At 36.2% G+C, this 24,020-nt stretch overlaps 1 protein-coding gene across 1 annotated transcript in view; it reads right to left on the bottom strand.

Moving 5' to 3' along the window:
- PDE4B (phosphodiesterase 4B) overlaps positions 1-23,403 on the bottom strand; it is a 396,900-nt gene extending 373,497 nt beyond the window's left edge. Inside the window, exons 1-3 of the mRNA XM_012767157.3 lie at positions 23,228-23,403; positions 21,244-21,356; positions 14,376-14,614 (exon numbers count right to left, since the gene is read on the bottom strand). Coding sequence (XP_012622611.2) covers positions 14,376-14,614; positions 21,244-21,285 — 281 coding nt within the window. The 5' untranslated portion in view covers positions 21,286-21,356; positions 23,228-23,403. The remainder of the gene's footprint in view (positions 1-14,375; positions 14,615-21,243; positions 21,357-23,227) is intronic.
- Between the last annotated feature and the right edge of the window lie 617 nt (positions 23,404-24,020).

Below are 24,020 nucleotides of genomic sequence, written 5' to 3'. Positions count from 1 at the left end.
CTCAGTATGTGGGTGTAAGCTGGAAATGAGGTGCTGTTGAACTATAATTTTCAGCAATTTTTTGCTCTGAAAAAAATAGTAGTTAAAGGAAGAAGAAAAGTGGCCTCAAATTGGTACATAGGGATTAATGACTTAGCTAGCTGACTGGTTAGGACTTTTGAATGAGCAAGATTGGAAGACCAGGTCTGAGAAGGCCTGGGCAAAGAGGCATGTAGATGGACCTCTACAAAGTGTAGGGATTATTACATTGTACATTCATGCCTACCAAAGAGATTCCACTGCAAAAGAAGTTTAAATAATCCCAAGGATGAGATGGCCAGTAAATGTCAGTCAGCCTCTGTACTTGGCCACTTTGATGCCTGGAAACTGGTATTATAAGTAGAGTAGCCATAGTGGTAGAGATGGAGGCTGTGAATGGCTCTAACAGCATGGATTCCATTTCTTCTAAGCTGATCTAGTAATTGCTGCTGCTGAATATCAGGCCTGCTGGCAACAGAAAGCAATGCAGAGACTGTCTCAAGGAGACCAACCTGCCATTTGGTGGCAAGTTGGTTATATAGGACCCTTTCGCCCAGAAAAATGTATGCTTAATCTAGACAGAATTAACACGTATTCTTGGTCTACATTCTTCTTTCCTGACTATAGTGCCCCAGCCAGTTCACTATCCAAGGATCCAATAACCAAATTGAAATCTCACATAATATCAACTCAGGCCAAGGGATTACTTTATAGCAAAGGAAGTACGGTGGAGAGGAAATAAACAAGGGGTTCACTCATCTTACCACCACTACCCCATCCAGCCTTGGAAAGAAATGTCATGGACTCTTACATTTGTCACTGAGGTGCTGCCAGGGAGATCATACCCTGCAGGATGGGGCACTATCCTTTAAGATGAGGTATATACTTTAAACCAATAGACAATGTATGGTTCTATAGCCTCAAATGGGACAACATATGGCAAGGAGCCAAGTCACAGAAGTAGGAGTGGTTTTGCTCACCATTACCCTCCTTGAAATATCTGTGCTTCTTATTACCATTACTTAGCTGCAGCTTTACCCTCCCGTGAGGATCAAGGTGCATTACCCCAGCCAATACGGTAACTTCTTTCTTTGATTACTGGTCTACTGACAGTAGTGTTCTAAAGTGTCTTTCACTCTCTACTCCAAACTATATCCCATACTGCCATCAAAGTGAACTACTTAAAATAAAAACATTCTTCTCTCATTTTATTTCTTAAGGCCCTCCAAAAGCTCACCAGTGCTCTCAGGATAAAATCCAATGTGCCAGCAGAGCCTTTAAGGCCCTTTGCAATTGCATCTCACCACACTCACTCTGCTCTCCAGCCAAACCAAACTAAATATAGATCCCTCGACATGCAATCCTCTTTCATGCTTTTATGACCTTGCACACATGTCGTTCAGCCCAGGAAGAACCAGCCACTCCCTCTTCTGCTTTCCTACAGTACCCTGTACATGCTATACATGACATTGCCTTGTGACTTTCTAATTTACATGTCTGCCTCTTCTACTAGGCTATAATTACTGAAAGGAAAGACAGAGGCCATGTTTTGTTCATCTTTCAGTTCTTAGCATTGAGTTAAGCACAATACCTTTTTTATTATCTGAAATAACCACCCATTTGAAGGAATAAAGCACCATTAGCTAATCCAAAACTAAGAAACCTATTTTATCCATGCACCTAGCATCCCCTGCTGGATGAATTATATATATGAATAATAGATTTGAAATAAAGTTTACTACTCACTTCTTCCTCGAGGAGAAGGGCTTAGGCCTGTCTAAGATGAAACAAGTTGAGACAGGGTGGTGGTGGTTTAGGGTTTGTATTACAGTCAAGGGGGAATTGGGGCTACAGTGAGAGTCCCTAGAGAGGACAGGGGTTTGCATGGTTTGAATTTTCCCATGGGCACTGAGGAAGGGGAGTACCCAGGTTTGTTTATCTTTCCAAGATGTGGGGCTAAGGGGAAAGTAGAGAGGTGGGGAACTGAAAGCTGTCAGCCATTACACATCAAAAATGAGCTCTTTCTACTATGAAACTGTTTATACAAATTATTACACTTTGGTTGCAGAATAACGCTCACCTCACAAGGTTATTGTGGAGTTAAATTTAATTGAAATAGAGGATGGAAAGAACATTATATACTATAATGTGAGAATATTATCTATACTGTAAAGTATTACACCAATTATAATCATATAGGTCAAAATCTATCCTAGGTACCTTTCATAAAAAAACCTGTGTTTTTTGTATTCTAATATAAACTTGAATACTAACAGAATATATAAGCAATGAGGTGCAGAGGGAACGATGCATGCTTTTAAATATCCAAGGTCCATTATCTCACCTACCTAAAATAGGGAGCCCCAAGGGGACTTTGTGAATTGCTGACCTGTCGATTGCAGTGCTTGATGCATGAATCACAAATGCAGTTTCTGATTCCAGTGGGTGGTGAAGCCGGGTGAGAGCTGAACAGATGTGTGTGTCATCAATTTCCCATCCTCACACCAGCTTTTGTTGAATCCCTGGCATTTGCACTCAGCATCTGTGGGTATTTTGATCTTTAAAACACAGATTTAGGATCTGTAGCTGAGAGGCAGCACAAAAGTGTAAAATATTTTTATTGAAAGCCTCATCAGACTATCAACTTGTGACAGATTGTGGGAGCAATAAAGTACGTCCCATGTTTCAGAGCTGGCACCTCAGTGGACTGACCACCTTCCTCCTCCAAGATAATGAGGACAGATGAAATTGTTTCCAGCCTTCCAGGCAACAGTCAGGAAATTGGCACCACTCTCCCCAACAGAGGTGAAAGTTGGGACAGTGCACATTAAGGACATCACACCTAAGTTAATAGATGCCCAAACAGAATCACCATGTTCACAACTGAAACATTTAGAGAAGCAAAGCACAGCCCTTGGGCAGATGGAGGTGGGAGAGAAGCAAACTTGTATTTATAATCTTCTCTTAGGGAACAACAGAGGAAGAAACAAAACTGTTTCTATGAAAAAATGCATCATGAGGAAACCTGAAACAAGATTCTCTGCCTTCTCTATTTTTGCATCTCGTCCTATCTAACTGACAACGAGGCTGGCGACTGTTCTAACATTAAGCTGTGAGTATTCTCAAAGCAGTACCCAGTATCTAGCACCTGGGAGTCCAATCCCACCCAGGTCAGTTGGCTTAGCCTAGAACAAAAAAATGCCCCCATATGAAAACTCTAGTCTTAATATGCTTCAGTGCTCTGAAACATGCTGGCCTTCAGCTGAAAGGAGAGTGAAGGGCTCACTCCCCCCCGCCCCCGCCTTATTCTCAGGAGATGACCTAACGTCCTACCTTATTAAGAAAATCTAGACCAATAGTTCTCAAAATGTGGTCCCTAGGTCAATACTGTGTCATTTCAAAACTTGTTAGAAAATACAAAATCTCAGGTCCTAAGCCCAGACCCTCAACTCTAGAGGTCCAGCAACCTGTGTTCAATAAGTCTCCCAGGTGATTCTGATGGACTCTAACCACTGATCTCTACCCTTTGAAATTGGGTTCTATGATTTCTATCTTTCTCATTTCCAATAAAGTCATGTCCCTTGTAACAACACTTAGTCAACGATGGACTGAATATACAATGCTGGTCCAATAAGATTAAAACAGAGCTTAAAAATTTGTACACTTAGTAACATCCTAATGTTGTGGTGCAATGCATTACTCACCTGTTTGTGAAGATGCTCATGTACACAAACCTACTGCACTGACTTTTTTTCATTATGTTACAGTTTACTCCTTCTACACACACATACATACATAAATACATATATACACACACATACATGTATATATATGTATATATACATGATGTATAATGTTAATTGTACAGTAGCTTCAGGATCCTGACTCTCTGTAGGCCTAGACTAATGTGTGTTTGTTTTTAACAAAAAGTTTAAAAAGTAAAAAAAAAATTAAAAATTTTAAAAATATAAAAGCTTATATAATAAGGATATAAAGAGAGAAAATATTTTTGTACAGCTATACAACATATTTGTGTTTTAAGCTAAGTGTTATTACAAAAAAAGTCAAAAAGCTAAAAAAATTTAAAAGTTCAAAAAGTAAAAAAGTTACAGTAATCTGAGGTTAATTTATTACTGAAGAGAGAAAAAAATTTTTAATTTAGTGTAGCCTATAGGAGTGTGTAGTAATGCCCTAGGCCTTCACATTCACTCACCACTCACTCACTGACTCACCCAGAGCAATTCCAGTCCTGCAAGCTCCATTCATGATAAATGCCCTGCAAAGGTATATCATTTTTTGTCCTTTATACCATATTTTTACTGCACCTTTTCTATGTTTATATACACAAATACTTACCATTGTGTTATAATTACAGTATTCAGTACAGTAACATGCTGCACAGGTTTGTAGCCTAGGAACAATAGGCTCTACTACACAGCCTAGGCATGTAGTAGACTATCTAGGTTCATGTTAGTACATGCTGTGATGTTCACACAATAATAAAATTGCCTAACGATGCACTTCTCAGAACATATTTCCTTCATTAAGCAACATGTAACTGTATTCATTCCTTTCTGCCTTGGATTTGTATATCTCAAAAGAAGTTTCTAATCTAAAGTTTATCTTTTCTCCTGTGCTCCACCTGCTATATTCTCCATCAATTATTGCCCATCTCTCTTATCTTCACCCTCTCCCTACCTACTGGCTCCTTCCATCCTGCACACATAGGCAAGTCTCCACATTGTAGCACTTTCCCTTGATCTCCTCTCCCCACCATCAGCTTCCATCCTCATTCTCTTTCCTTTCACCCACAAAAATCTTGAAAGAGAAATTTTTATTGCTACCCTTTCTTCTTCGGCTCCAATTTATGCCTCTTTTAGGTTTTATTTTCTCTATTATTACTGTTAATATAGCATCCAATATGCAAAAGGACATAGGTAGTCACCCATCAGAACTAAAACATTACCAACACATTGCTGTGCATTCCTCCCCATTCTTGTCCCCCACCCCCAGATCATTCTTCAATCCGATGCATTCTGACTTCTGTCATCCTACGGAGACAGCTTACCCTAGTGTTATTAATGTCTACTAAATTGAGTTTCCCAGTCTTCATCTTTCTTACACTCTGTACAACTGTCTTTGATGACCAAACCTTGTCTAAGACTTTCCTTCCATTTCTTTCATAACAATTCCCTATTCTAATTTTGTTTACTCCTAATTTCATGGTTGTTCATTTTCTGCCTTCTCCCTGGCACTTCCTTCCCTGACCCCAGATTACTATTATTCCTTAGGACTGTATCCTTAGTTCAAGACAAAATTGACACTAATTAATCTTTGCATACTTGATCTGGACAATCTCACTCATTCCATTGCTTCATTGCCACCTGTATGTCTCTTGTCTCCAAACTATGAGTACACATGTTCTTAACTGCCCCCAGACAATGCTCATTTAGCACACGTCCAGGATACTTTAAAATCACTCTGTTCAAAGCTGAGCCCGTCATTCTTCTCCTCATACTTTACTCACATTTTGTTTTGTTTTAGTTTTTGTTTTTTGTTTTTTGTTTTTTTTTTTGTCTTGTTCATGGAATTACCATTAATCTAGTTGATCAAGCTAGAAACCTCTACATGATTCATGGCTTCTGTCCCCTTCTCTAAGTCCACATTCAACTGAGCATCAATTCCCATTCATTCCACTCCCATATTGCTCACATTTTCCTCCTCCTTTCCATTCTCACAGCAGCTTCCCTTCTCAAATTCCTCAGCATTTATTGCCCACCTCACTTGAAAGTTTCTCCTCTAGTCTGCCAACCTCCAACCTCTTTCCAAAAAACCTCTACATTTTCTCTTACTACCTTACTAAAATATAGATCTATATTCACTTTATTTAAAAATATTTCAGTGGCTTCAATTTATTAAAGGATACAGCCAAAATTTCCAGATCATTCACGATCTGATCCCTGACAACCTTTTCAGACTCAGCATTCCCAAGATATGTATGTAGACCATGTCTCCACCCACACCGTCTCACATACCCCATGAATACTTGCATTCCTTGAATATGTACTTTCTATCAATTAGTTATGGTCTTGTTTATGCTATTTCCTCTGCCTGAAATGTAACTTCCACTTCTATCCAGGAAACAGATGCCTACTCAGCTTCAAAATCAAAACCAAATATTACCTTTTATTGTTCACGCTCCCCTTAGGGAAGGATTAATGGATAGTGATCTATGTTCTTACTCTAGAATTCACCATATTGCATTATATTAATTTTTTACATCTATTTTCCCCACTAGTGTCTGAGGGCATTAATGCCTACAATAGTTTTTTATTACAACATTCTATTCCTCCACTCATGATTCTCTGGTCTTTTACTATATCTATAGTTTTATAGTTTTTCTAAAATATCATATAATTACAATCATACAGTATATTGCCTTTTCACTCTGGCTTCCATCACTTAGTAATATGAATTTCAAATCTACCCATGTCTTTTCACGGCTTGATAGCTCATTTTTTATTGTTGAATAATATTCCATTGCATGGATATATCACAATTTGTTTATCAATTCATTATTGCAAGGCATCTTAGTTGCTTCAGAGTTTGAGATTTTTTCTGTTACAAACATTTGTGTGTAAGTTTTGTAAAGATATAAGTTTTCAAATCAATTGGTCAAATATCTAGCAACATAATTGCTGGATGGTATGGTGGTATGGTAACACTATGTTTAGCTTTGTAAGAAATTACTTCTTCCAAAGTGGTTGTACCATTGTGTATTCCCATCAGCAATGAATGGAAGTTTTTATTGCTATGCAATCTTGCCAGAAACTAGTATCATCAGTTTTTTTGGATATTAGCCATTCTAATAAATGTGTAGTGGTATCTAATTATTGTTTTAATGTTACAATTCTCTAATGGCAAATTAGGTTGAATATTTTTCAAATGCTTATTTCCCATCTGTATATTTTCTTTGGCAAGATATTTGTTCAGATCATTTGCTTATTTTCTAATTGGGTTGTTTGTTTTCTTATTGTGTTTTTAAAGTTTCTTATACATTTTGGATATAAATCCCTTATCAGATATGTGCTCTATAAATATTTTCTCCTAATTTGTAGCTTTTCTTTTCATTCTCTTAACATTGTCTTTTGCAAAGCATAAGTTTGGTATTTTGATTGTCTAATTTATCAATTTTTTCTTTCATGGATGGTGTTTTTGGTGTTACTGTAAATCCAAAACCTCATTGCCAAACTCAAGGACACCTAGGTTTTCTCCTATGTTATCTTCTAAGAATTTTACAGTTTTGTGTTTTACGTTTAGGTCTATGATCCCTTTCGAGTTGATCTGTGTGAAAAGTGTAAAATTTGTGTCTACATTCACCTTTTTTTTTTTTTTTGCATATGGACAGTCAATGATTATAGCACCATTTGTTGAATATACAGTACTTTCTCCATTGAATTACTTTTGCTCCTTTGTCAAAAATTAGTTGAATATATTTTGTGGGTCAAATTTTGGGCTCAATATTTTATTCCATTGACCTATGTGATTATTCTTTTCCCTATACAGTTGTGTCATGTTTTTATAGTAAGTCTTGAAATCAGATATGTGAACCCTCCAACTTTTGTTGTTGCTGTTTTTGTTCTTATTGTTGTTGTTGTTCTTCTTCTTGTTCTTCTTCTTGTGCTTCCTGTCCTCTCCCCATTTTCCATATTGTATTGGCTATTCTAGATCTTTTGTCTTTCACATAAACTTTAGAATGAATATGTCAACATCTATGAAATAGCTTATTAAGATTTTAATGGGAACTTTCTTGAATTTAAATCAAGTTGGGAATAATTGCAATCTAACAATTTTAAATATTCTAATCTATGAACATAGAATATCTCTCCATTTATTTATATCCTTGATTTTTTTCAGCAGAGTTTTAGAGTTTTCTGCATATAGTTCCTGTTCATATTTTGTTAAATTTTTATGTATTTCACTTATTTGTTTTGGTGCTATTGTAAATAAAATATCACCAAAATATATCTTTATTATATTCTACTGTATTCTGGTAAGAACACTTAACACAAAATCTACCCCATTAATACATTTTTAGGTATACAATACAGTATTGTTAACTATAGGCACAATGTTGTTCAGCAAATCTCTAGAACTTACTCATCCTGCATAACTGAAAATTTATGCCCATTGATTATCCACTGCCCGTCTGCTTCTCCCACAAGCCTCTACTAACCACCATCCCACTCTCATATTCTATGAATGTGACTATTTTAGGTATCTCATATAAGTGGAATGATGCAGTATTTGTGCTTCTGTGACTAGCTTATTTCACTTAGCATAATGTTCTAAAGATTTATCCATTTTTTCACATATTATATAATTTCATTCTTTATAAAGCTGAATAATACTAAGGGACTTCAAAAAATTCAAAGGAAATGCAAATTATGAAAACACTATGCATAAATTTAAAAGTGTTTCTGCACCAAAATAAGCCTATACTAACTTATTATAATATGTCTGAACAGCACTTAGTTTGAGGCACTAAGAGATCATAAGTCACTAAGACAAAGATAAGACATCAGTTGAGAAGAGCCCCTATCAAGCAATATGAATTCTGCTAAAACTGAAGCAAGAACAAACATCGAATTTACAGTAAAGCTTGGATGGAAGAATGGTGAAATCACTGATGCTTTAAGAAAAATTTGTGGGGATAATACCCTAAAGAAATCAGCAATTTTCAAATTGATAACTCATTTTAACACTGGAAGAAACAATATTGAACATGAAGCCTGTGGTGGCTTACCATCTACATCAATTTGTGAGGAAAAAAATTAATATTGTTCATGCCCTAATTGAAGAGGACTAACCTTAACAGCACAAACAATAGCCAACACCATAAACATCTTAATTAGTTCAGCTTACATAATTCTGACTGAAAAATTAAAGTTGAGCAAACTTTCTACTCAATGGGTGCCAAAACCGTTATATTCACATCAGCTGCAGACAAGAGCATAGCTTTCAATGGGAATTTTAAACAAGTGGGATCTAGATCCTGAAGCATTTCTTTAAACAATTACAACAGGAGATGAAATATGGCTTTACCACCACAGTTCTGGAGACAAAGCACAATCAAAGCAATGGCTACCAAGAGATGGAAGTGGTCCAGCCGAAACAAAAGTGGACCAGTCAAAGGTCACAGCAACACATTTGGGGGATGCTTAAGACATTTTACTTGTTGACTTCATGGAGGTCCAAAAAACAATAACATTTGCTTATCATGAGAGTATTTTCAGAAAGTTAGCTAAAGCTTTAGCAGAAAAATTCCCAGGAAAGCTTTACCTGAGAGTCCTTCAACACAACAATGCTACTGCTTATTCTACTCATTAAACAAGGGCAATTTTGCAAGACTTTCAATGGGAAGTCAATTAGGAAGTCCTGATTTGCCTCCTCTGATTTATTTTTGTTTCCTAATCTTAAAAATCATGTAAAAGGCACCCACTTTTATTCAGTTAACAATGTACAAAACACTGCATTGACATGGTTAAATTCTCAGAACCCTCAGTTTTATAGGGATGGACTAAATGGCTGGTGTTATTGCTTACAAAGTGTCTTGACCTTGATGCAGCTTATGTTGAAAAATAAAGCTCATATTTTTTACTTTTATCTTTTAATTCCATTTTTTCATGAGATTTTTCTTTGTTTGTTAATTTTTTTTATTTCAGCATATTGTGGGAGTACAAAGTTGTTACATATATTGCCTTTGCCCCACCCAAGTCAGAGCTTCAAGCATGTCCATCCCCCAGACGGTGTGCACTGCACCCATTAGGTATATATACCTCCATTCCCTCCTCCCCTCTCTCATCTACTCAACAGCCAATGAATGTTATTACTATATGTGCACTTAAGTGTTAATCAGTTAATGCCAATTTGATGGTAAGTACATGTGGTGCTTGTTTTTCCATTCTTATGATACTTCACTTATTAGAATGGGCTCCAGCTCTATACAGGATAATACAGGAGGTGCTCTATCACCATTGTTTTTTTTGTGTGAGTAGAACTCCATGGTCTTCATGAACTTTTTGAAGTCCTCTCATATTCCATTATATATATATATATATATATATATATATATATATATATATATATGCCACATTTTTTTATCCATTCATCTGCTGATGGACACTTAGGTTGTTTCCATACCTTAGATCAGATGAGATGCCCGGCTGCTGTGGCCCTGCATGACACCCAGTCACCATGGCCCCATGCATCATGCATCCTGGCAGCTCCGCCTACACCATGTACCACCTAGCTGCTGTAGCACTGCCCTCAGACACCCATGTGCTGTGACTGCTCCTGGACCTGGATGGAGTGAATGCCCACAGCCCTAACACTTGCAGTCACCTTTTAAATAACCTCACACAGCCACTACTGCCACTGCCACAGAGATACCCAGGCAAAGCAAACTCCCACACCAACCGCCTCCATGGAGAGGGACTTGCCCAGCCCCCTGCCCAAATTTCCAACAGCATCCTTGGAATCAACCCACCATTCTGCACAAATATCCCCAACACCAGCTTGGACTTTGACAACCACAGGAGAAGGTGACAATACAGGAGAACAGCTGCATTACAGGCTCTCCGCTCCTCTCCTGCTAGGTCAGTCTTCTGGAATAAGACACAAGTGTACAATCCAGGGACCTCTCCTTCTTTTCACTAAGTGGGAGAGTTCCCAGCAGAGAACAGGTGCACCACAAATGTATCCGCCCTGAGATGAGTGAAGAGGTTTCAGATGAGAAAGAACCAGCATAAGAAACCTGACAACATGAAAAAACAAGCTTTTTCAATATCCACAAAAGGTCACAATAGGTCTCCGGCAACAGACCCAAAGAACAAAAATGACAATAACAATAATAACATCAAAACAACCATTTAACTGCCAGATACTCTGCTACATGCATCACAAACATTTTCTTTAATTCTCATCATAAACCTGCAAAGTAGGTATTATCATGTCCATTGTTTGTTCATTTGTGTCTTTTGCAGGATGAGAAAACTCATCCAAAAGGCAACAGGATGAAAGTCACCTGATAAAATTGGGACTCAAGTCCTTTCTCTTTCTTGCTCCATGATAAAGAAAACTACTATTCTTGTATTTCAGGACTTTTGCCTTCAATGATGGCCAGCTCCCACAATCAATGTTCTCTCCCCCGAGAGGGTTATATTTATTTATATATTTACTTTTTTTTTTTAGGCACCAGGTGCCAAAAAGATACGGGACCACTGGTTTATTTCTTTTTTAAATTTCAGAATATTATGGGAGTACAAATGTTTAGGTAATATCAATGTTATTATTTTTAACTTTCTATAGTATTGGGCAATACTTGTCTTTAGAACTCACTTAAATTCTTTCACTGGCTTGGATGCTTTGATCTGGAGTACAAAATCCCATACTTATGACTTATTTAGCACATCAGCCATGACCGCAAGGTCAGTTTCTATCTTTTTTAACTACCAAAGCAATTACCAAATCAGGAGGCACATGTGTCATAGAGATCTTTACTGGTCTAGAAAGAGAGTTAGAAAACTCCCGCCAGCTGCCTGTTTTGTAAACAAAGTTTTATTGGAACACAGCTATACTTATTTGTTTGCACATTGTCTATGGTTACTTTCACAATACAACGGCAATGCTGAGTAGTTGTGACAGAGACTATAAAGCTCACAAAACTGAAAACATTTACTAATCTGGCCCTGTACAGAAAATGTTTGCTGACTGCTGGTCTAGACATGGAAATTGATCCCATATTCTCAGGGTTCTAAGTGGCAAGTATAATTCTTTCTCACACCTGGTCGTACATCTCTGTGAACTTTCATCAGGTTTATGGCAATGATGATAGTTGAAACCCTGCTTTCTCACTTCTAATCAAATCATCTTTCTATCAGATTGCTCTGCCAGTAATCCAACGAGCTTTCAACTATCAATATTCCAATGGAAGCATTTTCAGGGGATGTACAGAAATTCTTTTAGTTGTTTATATTTTTTAAACAACTGAGAGTTAATGACTGAATACTCTCATAGTTTTAAAAGTATCCAGCTAGTTGAAATAAAACAGACATGTTATGAATGAATTACTAATATGTGGTATTCACTGACTATACAACATAAACTTTCTGGATAATGGCTGAAATATACATTTCACCCTAAACTACTGACACCCAGCATGAGGCTACTGATACTTGAAACATGGGTTCTAATTTTCAAGAGGCATTACTGGATAATGATCAAGAGGAGAGAAAATAACATTTGCTGGTTGCTGAATATATATCTTTTTTAAAATTTTCAGCATATTATGGGGGTACAAATGTTTAGGTTACGTATATTGCCCTTGCCCCCCTTCCCCTTCCCCTTCAAGTCAGAGCTTCAAGCATGGCCATCCCCCAGATGGTGGCATCACACTCATTGATTGCTGAACATATACCTTATATAGACTAGATTCCCTCATTTAATCTCCATATGCAGATATTACCTTCTTTGAAAAAAATAAACACTTTCATCTAGGAGAGGTAAACAAGCATGACCCAAATGGTAGAGTCTAGATTTGATATTTCTAAGGAAGGAGCAACTCCACAACTCCCAAAATGTCTTGAGTTAAATTAACCCAAATTTTAAAAGGTACTGTATGCTTCATACAGGATGTCATTCAAAATATCTAACAACAGATATAGTACCAACACCCACCAAAACAAGACTCCTGCTATGCCAGTAACCACTTCTTTGTTGTTGAATTGAATTCTGGGGGCTTCTGGGGAAAAGTCTGGGATGGTAGTAGAGGCAGTCAGAGAGCTCAGGAAAGCATATATTTACCAACTAGTATGAAAGTATTTCAATATTTTAATAACTGGTACAATTGTATCAGTGCCAACTTGCTGAAAAAATAAATCTGGAAGTCTTTAAGACTCCAAATCCACAATTATGCAGAAGCATAACCAAACTAATCACATAAGCCATGTGATTGAGTAGGCTATGTGAAAGCAATATGCCCATTGTAATGATTGGCTGTGACTGTTATAATGTTAATTTAGCTGAAAGATGTAAATCAGTGCTTCTCAAATTTTTAACCCATTTTCCCTACAATGTTTTTGTATGCTTCTCTATCACATACAAATTGTTTGATGAAACATTTCATGCTACTAACTGTGATACCTGGAATTTCAGTGATCTAATTTTTAGCTCATTAGGTAAACACCGACTAAAAGACTCTGTGTATCATTCAAAGAGCTCATATCAGCACTGCAGAGCTCAGCGTGTGGAAAAGATATAAGGCACACCATAAAAATCATGGATTTTTAATGACATGTTTAGTCCTTCTCCTTAATAAATGATTTAAATAAGAAGAGATTTTAAAACTACCACATTATTATAATTTAAAATTATATAGAACATAGAAAAATATTTTTAATTTCAATGATAAATCTCCATGTAGGTAAGCAGACCATTCTTGGAAAACATTTGAAAATTATGTAGTAAAAAAAAAAGAAAAGAAAAAGGAAGAAACTACTTATTTAATAGATAATAAAACACATATTTGAAGCAATCATGGCACAATTTAATCACAGTACTAAGAGTATATGTATTTGATTATTTTTCAACACTAGTTTTAAAACAGCCCCTTTCACAAATACAGACTTTGCAAAACAGTCCAAGTATCTCTCATATTTTTGATAGCACAATTTTCATTGCTCTTTTCATTTATAGTGAAGTGTTTTATTTTATATGTAATCACAAACTGAAATTAGGAAAGTAGAATTATAATGAAAAGAAGGTAGAGATATGTGTGGAGTACAGCAATAAGAATATCATATATATATATATATATATATATCCTATAAGTACTCTTATATAATTTTGCTTTTCTAAATTAAAAAATATTGATCCACACTGAATAGGTTTAAAACAACAGATCATAGGCAGTCATTTTTATTTCCCTTGACATTAATGTAAATGTATTTCATTCCTTCTTCAATAGGCTCTATCCAAAGCAGGCTCCTTCCAATCTGAAGAAGTAGAAAATATCTACACTGTTTAAAAGACTTCATCTTTCTAAAGCCTGAAAAGTTTTAACCCAAGATTGTTAACAGAAAAAAAAAAGAGAAAGAAATTTAAAATAAATATGGGATAAATAAATTTAAAATTTAAAAAAAAAGACTTCATCTTTCTATCTAAAGGGAAATCAATTCTCAAAATGTCAATAATCTTAGTTATTTCACAGATAACTGACATTTGAATACCATGAAATTGTTTTTGGAGTCATAGGACAATAAAATTAAGAATTGACATTTAACTTTGAGGCTACTCACCACTCCTGGCTTACAGTTGTAATAGCAATGCTGGGAAGCGTTGTCAAAGGTAGTGTGGTCGGCCTGGAAATGCCATCTCCCTCAGGAGTCCTTGACCTTTCATTCTGCCTTTGGGACAGCGGTGGTAACTGTAAGTTTCCTGAACAACATCTTCTCCCTCTCCAGAGGTCGATCCCAAGTGTGTTGCTGGAAGAACTGTAGGATTTACTCAAGCTACATTCAAAATAATCCTTAACATTCTAGAGGAACCACAGGGGGGGGAAAAAAAGAAGAAAAAGAAAATGAAATTCAAATGTTTAAGATGATGAAGTGAAATAAGAAACTACATGATCAAGCTGTCATTTATGAAGTCCTGGTTCATTACCTCACAAATGTAATCTAACATTAATGTCAAAAGTTTAAGAGAAAGGGGGGAGGCGCTGATTCTCAACTTTTAGAATAAATCCATCAGTTGCATATTCTTGGAAATCTTTACTCATGTAGATAATGTTTACCAGTTATAGCATGTGGATTGGAGGGTTTTTTCATTTATTTCTCTTTTTATTTTTCTTTTATCCTTAATTTACTAAAATGAAATTTGCTAAATTGAAAATATATTTTGGGAACCAATGTTATCACTCTACAATATGAAAACAAATTATAATAAAGCATGAAGTCTCTTGTTTGGTGCTTTAAAGTAAAATATATTTTTCTTAAGACAGCAAAATATTGATAATTATGGGTGACTGCTCTGCTCCTATGAAAGGAGCAAGTCTTCTGATGGTTGGTGATTTTCGTTTTGTTCAAATTGCATAAGAGGTCAGAAAAAGAAGAGGTATGTGTTATCCATTCCTGAACTGCCATGTTCAAGTACATGCCCTAATGCCGACACAAATGAAATACTTGTAAGAAGATAAAGGCATTGTTCTATAACCAATCACATGAGTTATTTATTCTTCCCATATCTCTTGGTTATTATGGGGCCTGGTACTGTTGAGAGTGGGAGTCCCAAATGAACCACTGCCTGGTATACCCTTCGTATCAGCTCAAAGATAGAAAATATTATAGCAATGCAGTGGTCAAGAGCAACTTGGAATATAAAAATTATAATTTTCACTCTCCACATTTATCTTAACATGGAAGTCCTACCATCAGGCCAAAGTGTCTCATCTGAAAAATCACTCTGTGGCCTAAAGGGAGGTAATTCCTAATAGCCCTTCACACTAGACTTAGGAGAAACTTAGACTAGACCTCCTAAGGTTTAAAAGGACTAAAGTTCTTTACACTCTACTCCTCCACCAGGCTGACCCTATCCTAGTTCACACAAGAATAATTAACTCAAGTTTGAGGATCCAGCTGTATTCATTCAACAAATATTTGATGTATATCTATTATTGTTTTGCACTGTACTACTTAAGAAGGATACAGTAGCAAAAAGAGGCATAGTATCTATTCTCAGAGAACTGTATTATAATGATTTATACTTATCTAATCCACACAAGACCATATTTTGATGACAAAAATCTCAGCAAGAAAAGGCTTGACAATTTTCAGGATCCCTACTCTCCCTAACTGAAAATGGGATATTAGCCTATTTTTTTTTTTTTTTTTGCACTTGACTTATGGTTTTGATATGTCATTTATTTGAAATTCAACAGAACCACAATTCTGTGACAGGAAGAAGTCAAAACAATTTAAGACTCTCTAAAGTTTGAAAACTCTAAAGTTTTCTAAAGTTTGAAATATCCTGGAATTCATTCACGTTTTACTATTTAGTAACTAGTTATTATATTTAATCCACTGTAAGCCTAGCACTCCATGGTGTGCGTGCGTGTGTGTGTGTGTGTGTGTGTGTGTTTTAGAAATTAAAGGCCAAAGGAAAATCCTAGTATACATAAATTTGTTTCTTAAAAGACTTACAAATTACTTGAGGATAAAGAGTATACAAAATATTTCTGAAAAGATTTAAGAACAAACTAAAAGCCAGACAGTATAGCTGTAAATCAGTCTGGTACCAAATATGCATGTAAATAAAGTACTGGTTATCTGGAGAAAAAGTCTTGCCTATACACCTTACCTCTTATGTAAGAAATATTGTACCAAAGAATAACAATAAATATATTATTTAGCTAAACCACCAACCATCATAGCCTCCTAATAAAATTTTTAGGCATTTTTCTCTTTTAGAAAAAGGACATATTGCCAATCAGTTTTAATTGTAGTAAGAGTTCAATGGGTACTTATTTGGTACTTGTTATTTGAAAAATAACAAAGTCACAACTACACAAAAATATTTCCCACATTAATATGTAAACAAGCTTGATTTTACAGATTTGAAGTCACACTTTGAATTAAAAAGATTTGTTTCAGAAGACTTCAGTTAACATGAAAATGCATCCCCACAAAAGAACACAATGGAATAGCTTTTTATAAATTAAATTAAATATTGAAAACTTCATATTGCTTTATAAACATTTATTAACCTATGTAGAGTTATTCGTAATTACCTCAAACTCTATAATTCATACCCATAATTTATATACTACTCCCCTAAAAGTACTAAAATTCTCAAAGGCAAAATTTAATTCAAATGAATTCTCAATTACTGAATTTATGATCCTGAACTTATTTTTCTATTTTAACCAGTATGATTTTGAACAACTGTATATCACTCATCAAATCAAAGATGTTTGAGAAAGAAATATTAATGTGAATTTACCTCTGTAAATCACTACTTTTCAAATGCATCGCACATTCCAAATTTGGCCTTTTGCCTTAATAATCCTTAAGTTTTGCATTATTCTCATGTTCCTGAATAATTGTTTGTTTAAAAATAAATATTGTTGCTAACATAATACCAAAAAGTTATCACAAAGGAAAAGCTAGTGTGAAATCCTTGCACCTCAGTAGAAATTTGCAGGGAAGAGGGAAAGAGATACCAAAGAGACTGATCTCTTGTCCTGTTCCCGTATCAAAACCAACCAAGTTAGGACCACTGAAACATCCAGATAAGACATGTCAGAGCCTAAGTAGTCAAGGTTTCATTGTTATGATTTTGTCTAGTTCAGTCATTTTTGAAATTTCTCTACTTTTTGAATTCTTTCATTAAGCTCATAGTAAGAAAGTGGGGTAAGGTATTTTTAAGGACTTCTGTGCTGAGATGCACATTCAATTTGGACCACAGGACAAAACTTTTCAAACCTTATGAAATCAGAAATGGAAATTAGGGAAGCAGCAAATGACACTCAGGGCCCCTGTTAGGCTAAATGTTGTGATACTCCATGAGGCAGTAATAAAAACAATTTGGTCCTTGAACACTGTGGTTCTATTGTAGGCAGTAACCATCAATTACAAGAGTAGTTTGCTAGAGGTGATTCTTATTTCTCTTACTACTTCCTTTCTTTCAAACAATCTCCTAATGTCTATGATTAGAAGTTCGAAATGATAACTGATATAATATGATAATGATAACATGATAATGATATAGATGTGGATATTTGTCTTTTCATTATACTATATATACATACATGTGCACATATATTATAATATAAACTATATTATATATACATATATATTAAACTATACTATAATATATTGATATATAGTATAGGATATGTATATATATATATATATATATTTAGCTATTCTCTCTCTCCTTTTTTCTCTCACTTATACACATATCTCCTAGTTCTTCTCTCCTAATTTCCCCTTTTCAATTCCTCCCTAAGCCTTCAACTTCCTCCCCTCTAAACTATCTTATACTCCCATAGTAAGAAATAATTGCTTGTGTTCAGTACTTGAATAGTGCTTAATTTACCCCTCACTTCTGGAACTTAGTTCCAGAATGCCAAGCATTCAATGCATATTGCTCCTATGATAGGCATTGTATTAAGTCTCCTATTAAAGTTATTTATGTGCTGCAAGTATATAAAGGCAGGCATCAGGATTCATTCATGTATGTATTCCCACAGGCCCAAACACAGTGTCTTGCATGCAGTAAAGGCCTTTCCTCTCTCACTGTTCCCTTTACCAGAAATGCTCTTCCCCCAGACCTGCACAGGCTCCCTCCCTCTCTGCTTATGTGTCACCTCTGCTCACATGTCATCTCCTCACGTTGTCCTTCCATAAAGACCCTACTCTTACCACCCGATTGTTCTTTGCATCCCTGACCAACTTCATTTTTCTGTATTACCCTTATCATATCTAGGATTATTTTATAATTTGTTAATTTATTTCTGTCTCCCCACCCTCTGGAATGTAAGCTCCAGGAGGACAAGGATATTATCCTAGTTCTTTCTGAATCTCTAGAACCTAGAACAGTGTTTAGCACATAATAAGTGCTGAATTAATATTAGGTGAATATTTAAATCACTGAATAAAAGTTTGCTGAGTTGAAATGAATGAGAATATAATAAAATATCCCTGACTTAGGGTGCAAACTTAATTTAAGGGTATGATATATAAAATATAAAATCTTCTAAGTTGCTTTTGTTGTGAGGGAAGAGATACTGTGTGAAACATTCAGTATGATCTTCTACACTGTACTTGCAAGGGTGAGGTGCACAATGAAAAGGTCTAGGTCAGCACTGTCCACTACAAACCAAGGCCAACCCAAAAATGAGAACTAAATGTGTAATTTTAACTTTTCTAATAGCAACATTAAAAAAGTAAAAAGAAACAGGTAAAATTCATTTTAATAACATATTTTACTTAGGTGAGTATATCCAAAATATTATCATTTCAATATGTAATCAATATCAAAATATTAATGAAATTTTTGCAATTTTTATACTTGTTCTATATAATCAAAATCCAAGGTCTATGTTATGCTTACAGCACATATCCATTCAGACTAGTGCTTAATAGTCACACGTGGCTAGTGGCTACCACATTGGACAGAGTAAGAGTAGGCAATATTTATCCAATCTAGTGGGGTTAATATTCATTTAAAGTGTTTTTTCTCTTTTTACACATTCTTGCAGGCAACCTTCCTCCTCTTTTGATAGTGGCAACCATTCCCTTAGTGAGGATCAGGATTATTGCTCTAAAGATGCAATGAAAAACAAAAAAAATGGTTTGTGCATCTTGTATAGATGGAATGCATTGCTCAGTTTTATTGTTCCAAACACAAAAATCTTGGGGCACACAGCATATAAATAGTATTAAGGGACAATCCCAGATTTTTTTTAAGAGAAAAAGAATTCTTAAATTCCAGAAGTTTTCCTTTAGATATCCCGTGCAGTGCATGGAAGCCTGAACATAGCTTTTTGCCAGTGGTACTGAGAATTTAGACTGTAAGTTAAGGGAAATGTCCTTCTGGTGTGGGAGCACGGAAGGGAGAATAAAAGAAAAAAAAACATTGTCACAGGTGATAGAATTTAACATGTTAGGCTCTTGGAGTCTGTTTTGGAGACAAGGGCCTAAATAGCATACTTAAGTTTCCCTCTGCATTGTGAGTCCTAGAAGATCCCATAAGCTCCTTGGGGACACAGAAGGAAGCTGAAAGTTAGTCCTAACATACCTGCAAAGGAGTTTGCTGCAAAGTGGGGGAAAGGGCCACAAATACCAAAGATGAGCACCCAAAAGTACTTGGACACTGAGTTGAGCTGAGTCTTAAATGACCAGAACCCCACAGAAAGGTCAGGTGAAGAGTCCAGGTAGTGAGGGAAAGACCAAACTCTCAGTAAGCTGAGGAGGTGCACTGCTCACACTGAGAGTAATCCTCACCTGTTCTACCTGCCACCAGACCTGTGCAGCACCAGACCTAGGCAGAGACTGACAAAGGCCTGGGAAAATGATCTATTCCTCAAGCAGACAAGAGTAGAGGCTATTGGAAAAGGAAAATACAAGAAAAGGAAAATATCCACCTCTAGTGCCCTGCTACAATAACTTAATGTTAAGTTTCCTGCTTTGGCCACATAATATGTAAATAAAAGAAAGGAGTAAGAAGTAGGAGAAATCCTGAAAAAACTGGGCATTTCCCAAAAAGAAACCATTTTATATTGATTGGCAAGTTTAAGTCCCTCCAAGGCTTTCTTCCCAATCTATGAAATAGGAGCTTAACAACAAGATGAACTCTTACAGAAATCATAGAAAATTACTTCTTCTTCCTCTTTCCCTCCCTTCTTTCCTTTCACACATCTGATTAGTGGCTTATAATTTTTAGCCCAATTACAAATGGTACTTGAGTAAGAACTAGAAATTAAAAACACACTAATGGGGGTCAGTTGAAAGCAAGGAGATAATTAGTCTCAACTGACCAAGATCCAAAGCTATAAGATGGTGAGTTTATAGACTTTTTCAGGTGATTTAGAGTAGGGCTTCTCAAACATAATGTACATACCTGGGATCTTGTTAAAAATGCAATCTGATTTGTAGGTCTGAGGTGTGGCCTGAGGTTCTGCAGTTCTAATAAACACCCAGGTGATGCTAATGCTGCTGATTCAATGACCACACCTGAGTAGCAAAGACCTAGAAAATGTGTGTATCACAAAATCCTCCCCATAGGAAATGACTTTCAAGGGTTAGCCTGGAAGAAAGTATAGAAGAAAGCCACCAGAGGATTGATAATGCAAGCAGTGTGGAAAGAGAAATTACCCAAGAGTTAGGATGTGGACATAGACTTGAGACTGGCAGTTTTGTGAATGAAAAGCACAAGCTGAAACTCAGGCCATCTCCAAGCTGTAGGGAGGGTATTGTTCTTGCTGTCCACCTTGCAGAATGCTGGGTCCATTCAGGTGCTGGCAATGTCTATGTCATGGGAACACCTAGTATCAGAGTGGTGTGTTAAATACCCTTGTCTGCCCTTTGAGTAGAATTATCGAGTGACTGCTTTATTGAACAGAACGATTGTGAGTGGGATACGGCAACTCTGCCTTCTGGAACTTACATCATCAGCCGTCACTGTCATCACACTCCTGCTTTTCTTCATTATAGAAGTGGAAAATATGCCCTCCCAGGATGCCTATTATTCAAAGCAGCTTTGCTGACAATTTTTAAGACCTACAGGAGAAAAAACACACAAAAAAAGAACAGCTCTATATCCTTAAATAAAAATATATGGCATATCCTCTAAACTAACATTTGAAATGTAACAGTGTACCTTGTCAATAAACAAGTATCATAATTTATCAAGCCAATTACATTTGACATGCTGAGTAAAGAAGTTCACAAAATACAAAAACCCAAGAAGTTGGTGCAAAGGTATTTGAGAGAAGAGTGTAAGAATAGAGGGTAACAATTAGGCTCCCAAATAATCAATGATCATGACCAATACAAAAATAACATGCATTTGTGTAGGGCTTTGTGGCTTACACAGTACTTTCCCATAAAATACTTCATTTGATCCCCACAACAGTCTGTGAGATTATTTTTATCATTTTTTTCTAATAAGAACAGAAAGGCAGGAAAATTATTCGGCCAAGATAATATAGCTAAAACATGAAAGAGTCAGAATTTAAAGAATATGACCCCTTGATACTGTTAAAAAGAAAAAGGAAAGGAAAGTTATCAATGCAAAAATATATGTATGAGAGAAAAAAATCCTAATCTCAATTTTTACCACCAGTTTAAACCTCTCACATGTATAAATACAATAGGCAAGTAGGCAAGTATTCATCACAGGGAATTTTAGCAATCAGTAGGTAGAAAGAGCTTAAATTGCCTGGTTTAAATCACACAAATCTGGCGATTTCGTGGTAGAGACGCTGCAGCTCACGGCACTTGTTTTGTGCAGATCCTTGGAAGTCACTTCAGAAACAAAGAGCCTCAATAACATCACCAAACTTTAAGGGTGCACCTCAGTTGTGCAAGCCTCAGAGGAAAACTAGTCACTGGTTTATGAAGACTCAGGCTGTTAAAACAGGCTCAAACTTAAAGTTGTCATAACAGGCTACAAGAGAATTTGCGGAATTCTGAGAATTTAACTAGAAAAGATGCACTACAAAAATTACCAAATCAAAGAAATGTTAATAGTGGTTTCACAAGACCTTAATATCAAAAATGTCCTGCATTATTGCCGAACTCGAGATCTCCTGTATGTTTCTTCGCTCTGTTCATTGAAACTCAATGCATGCCTTGTTTGAAAAGTCTGCTTCTTTAACATGAAGATATATATAGATTAAGAGCATGATGGAATTGTAGCTATGTGACTAGGAATACTAAGTAGTGGCATTGTACCATCACCCAGGAAACCAGGGTTGAATTTCTAACACATAATTTGACTATATTATGCAGGAGTTGGCAGTGAAACTGACAAAGTAGATAAGAGAGTGGGGGGAGGGAGACATTCTGCCTTTATAAGTGTTCCAGGGAGAGAACCCCACAGGCTTTTGAGGTATTTGATTCAATATACTAAGGAAAAGAATTTCCTCAGCACACTCCGAGGAATGATTACAACCACTGTGCTCCTGTAATGCTGACCAAACAGCGTGTAGGCAGAATTTTAAAGCTTTTAGTCAAAGGCTGCTTGAAACCTAACACAAGTAGATAAGTAACAGATATTTCATCACAGAGTGATAGTCAAGTTTGAATGCCCCTATAGGTAGGGTTGAACCTGAAAAAAAGCTTATACTCCTAAGTTTTTTAAACAAAAGCAATATTCACATTTAAGTTTTAAATGCCAGATATAGAACTATACATACTCAGTGATTATAACTCTGTAAAAATGTGAACAGAAAAAATATTAAAGATGGCATGTGAAATGATAACAATGGAAATCATATAAGGATTATAGGAAGTTTTCTTTTTAATATTGAGTTGCATCTGTTTAGTGGAGATACTGTGGAACAATATGGTATACAAAAATATAAAAAGGAATTTAATATGCCACGAATACAATACATGTAGGAAGATGCCATGATAAAGAAACTTACGACAGGCAGAAAGACAAAATGTTCCAGGGTAACATCAGTAGGTCTTTTGGTAAGCAAGACCATTTTTGTAAGGTCTTATCCATGGAAATAAATTTGTTTTGTGATCCTTTGAGTATGAAAGCTTACTGGATAAATTCATGTGCCTTCAACCGGGAACATGTCCTGGCTAGGAAAAAGTAGGATTGCAAGTTACAAGGCAGTTGTCCAAATGTTCTACAATAAAAATGTATTACTTTTATATTCAGGAGAAAAAGCCAACATCTGTTATATAAGACAAGAAAAAAAGGAAGCAAGAAACATAGATTATTTTCTGGATATTCCTCATGTGCCCCTCCAGATCCATTGTCACCATTCTCCATCCTGGTCTGTGCCCTAAGAGACTGGTCCTCAGGGACTCTCTGCCCCCTGGGTCCTGGGAGTGTTCAACCAATGGAAGCAGTTGCAGGAGATCAAGAGAGCAAGAGGAAAGAGAGATCTCTCTCTGCTGGCCACAGGACAGCAGTAGCTAATGGCTTCTACTCTCGGTCACGGCTCCCACGGGCATCCCTATTTAGGCATAGAACTGGAAGCAGCTTCCCACTGTCGCTAGGCTCCTGGTGCTTCATCACCCCTCTTGGTTATCCTCAACTTTGCCCATACTTTTTGTCAGTAGTACCTCCTGTAAACTCTCTTTCACCCACTTTGGGCATGCAATCTCTTATCTGCTAGGAGCCTAACTAAGATAGACTTGCTACCAAAACTTTACAAAGCCAGAGGGCAGGTTTAAAATATTGTCCTCGGTGCCTAGCATAGT

The sequence above is a fragment of the Microcebus murinus genome, chromosome 2 (genome assembly GCF_040939455.1).
Source record: "Microcebus murinus isolate Inina chromosome 2, M.murinus_Inina_mat1.0, whole genome shotgun sequence".
Taxonomy (NCBI): Eukaryota; Metazoa; Chordata; class Mammalia; order Primates; family Cheirogaleidae; genus Microcebus; species Microcebus murinus.
The sequence above is the reverse complement of the archived record's forward strand: the minus strand, read 5'-3'. Positions and strand labels throughout refer to the sequence as shown.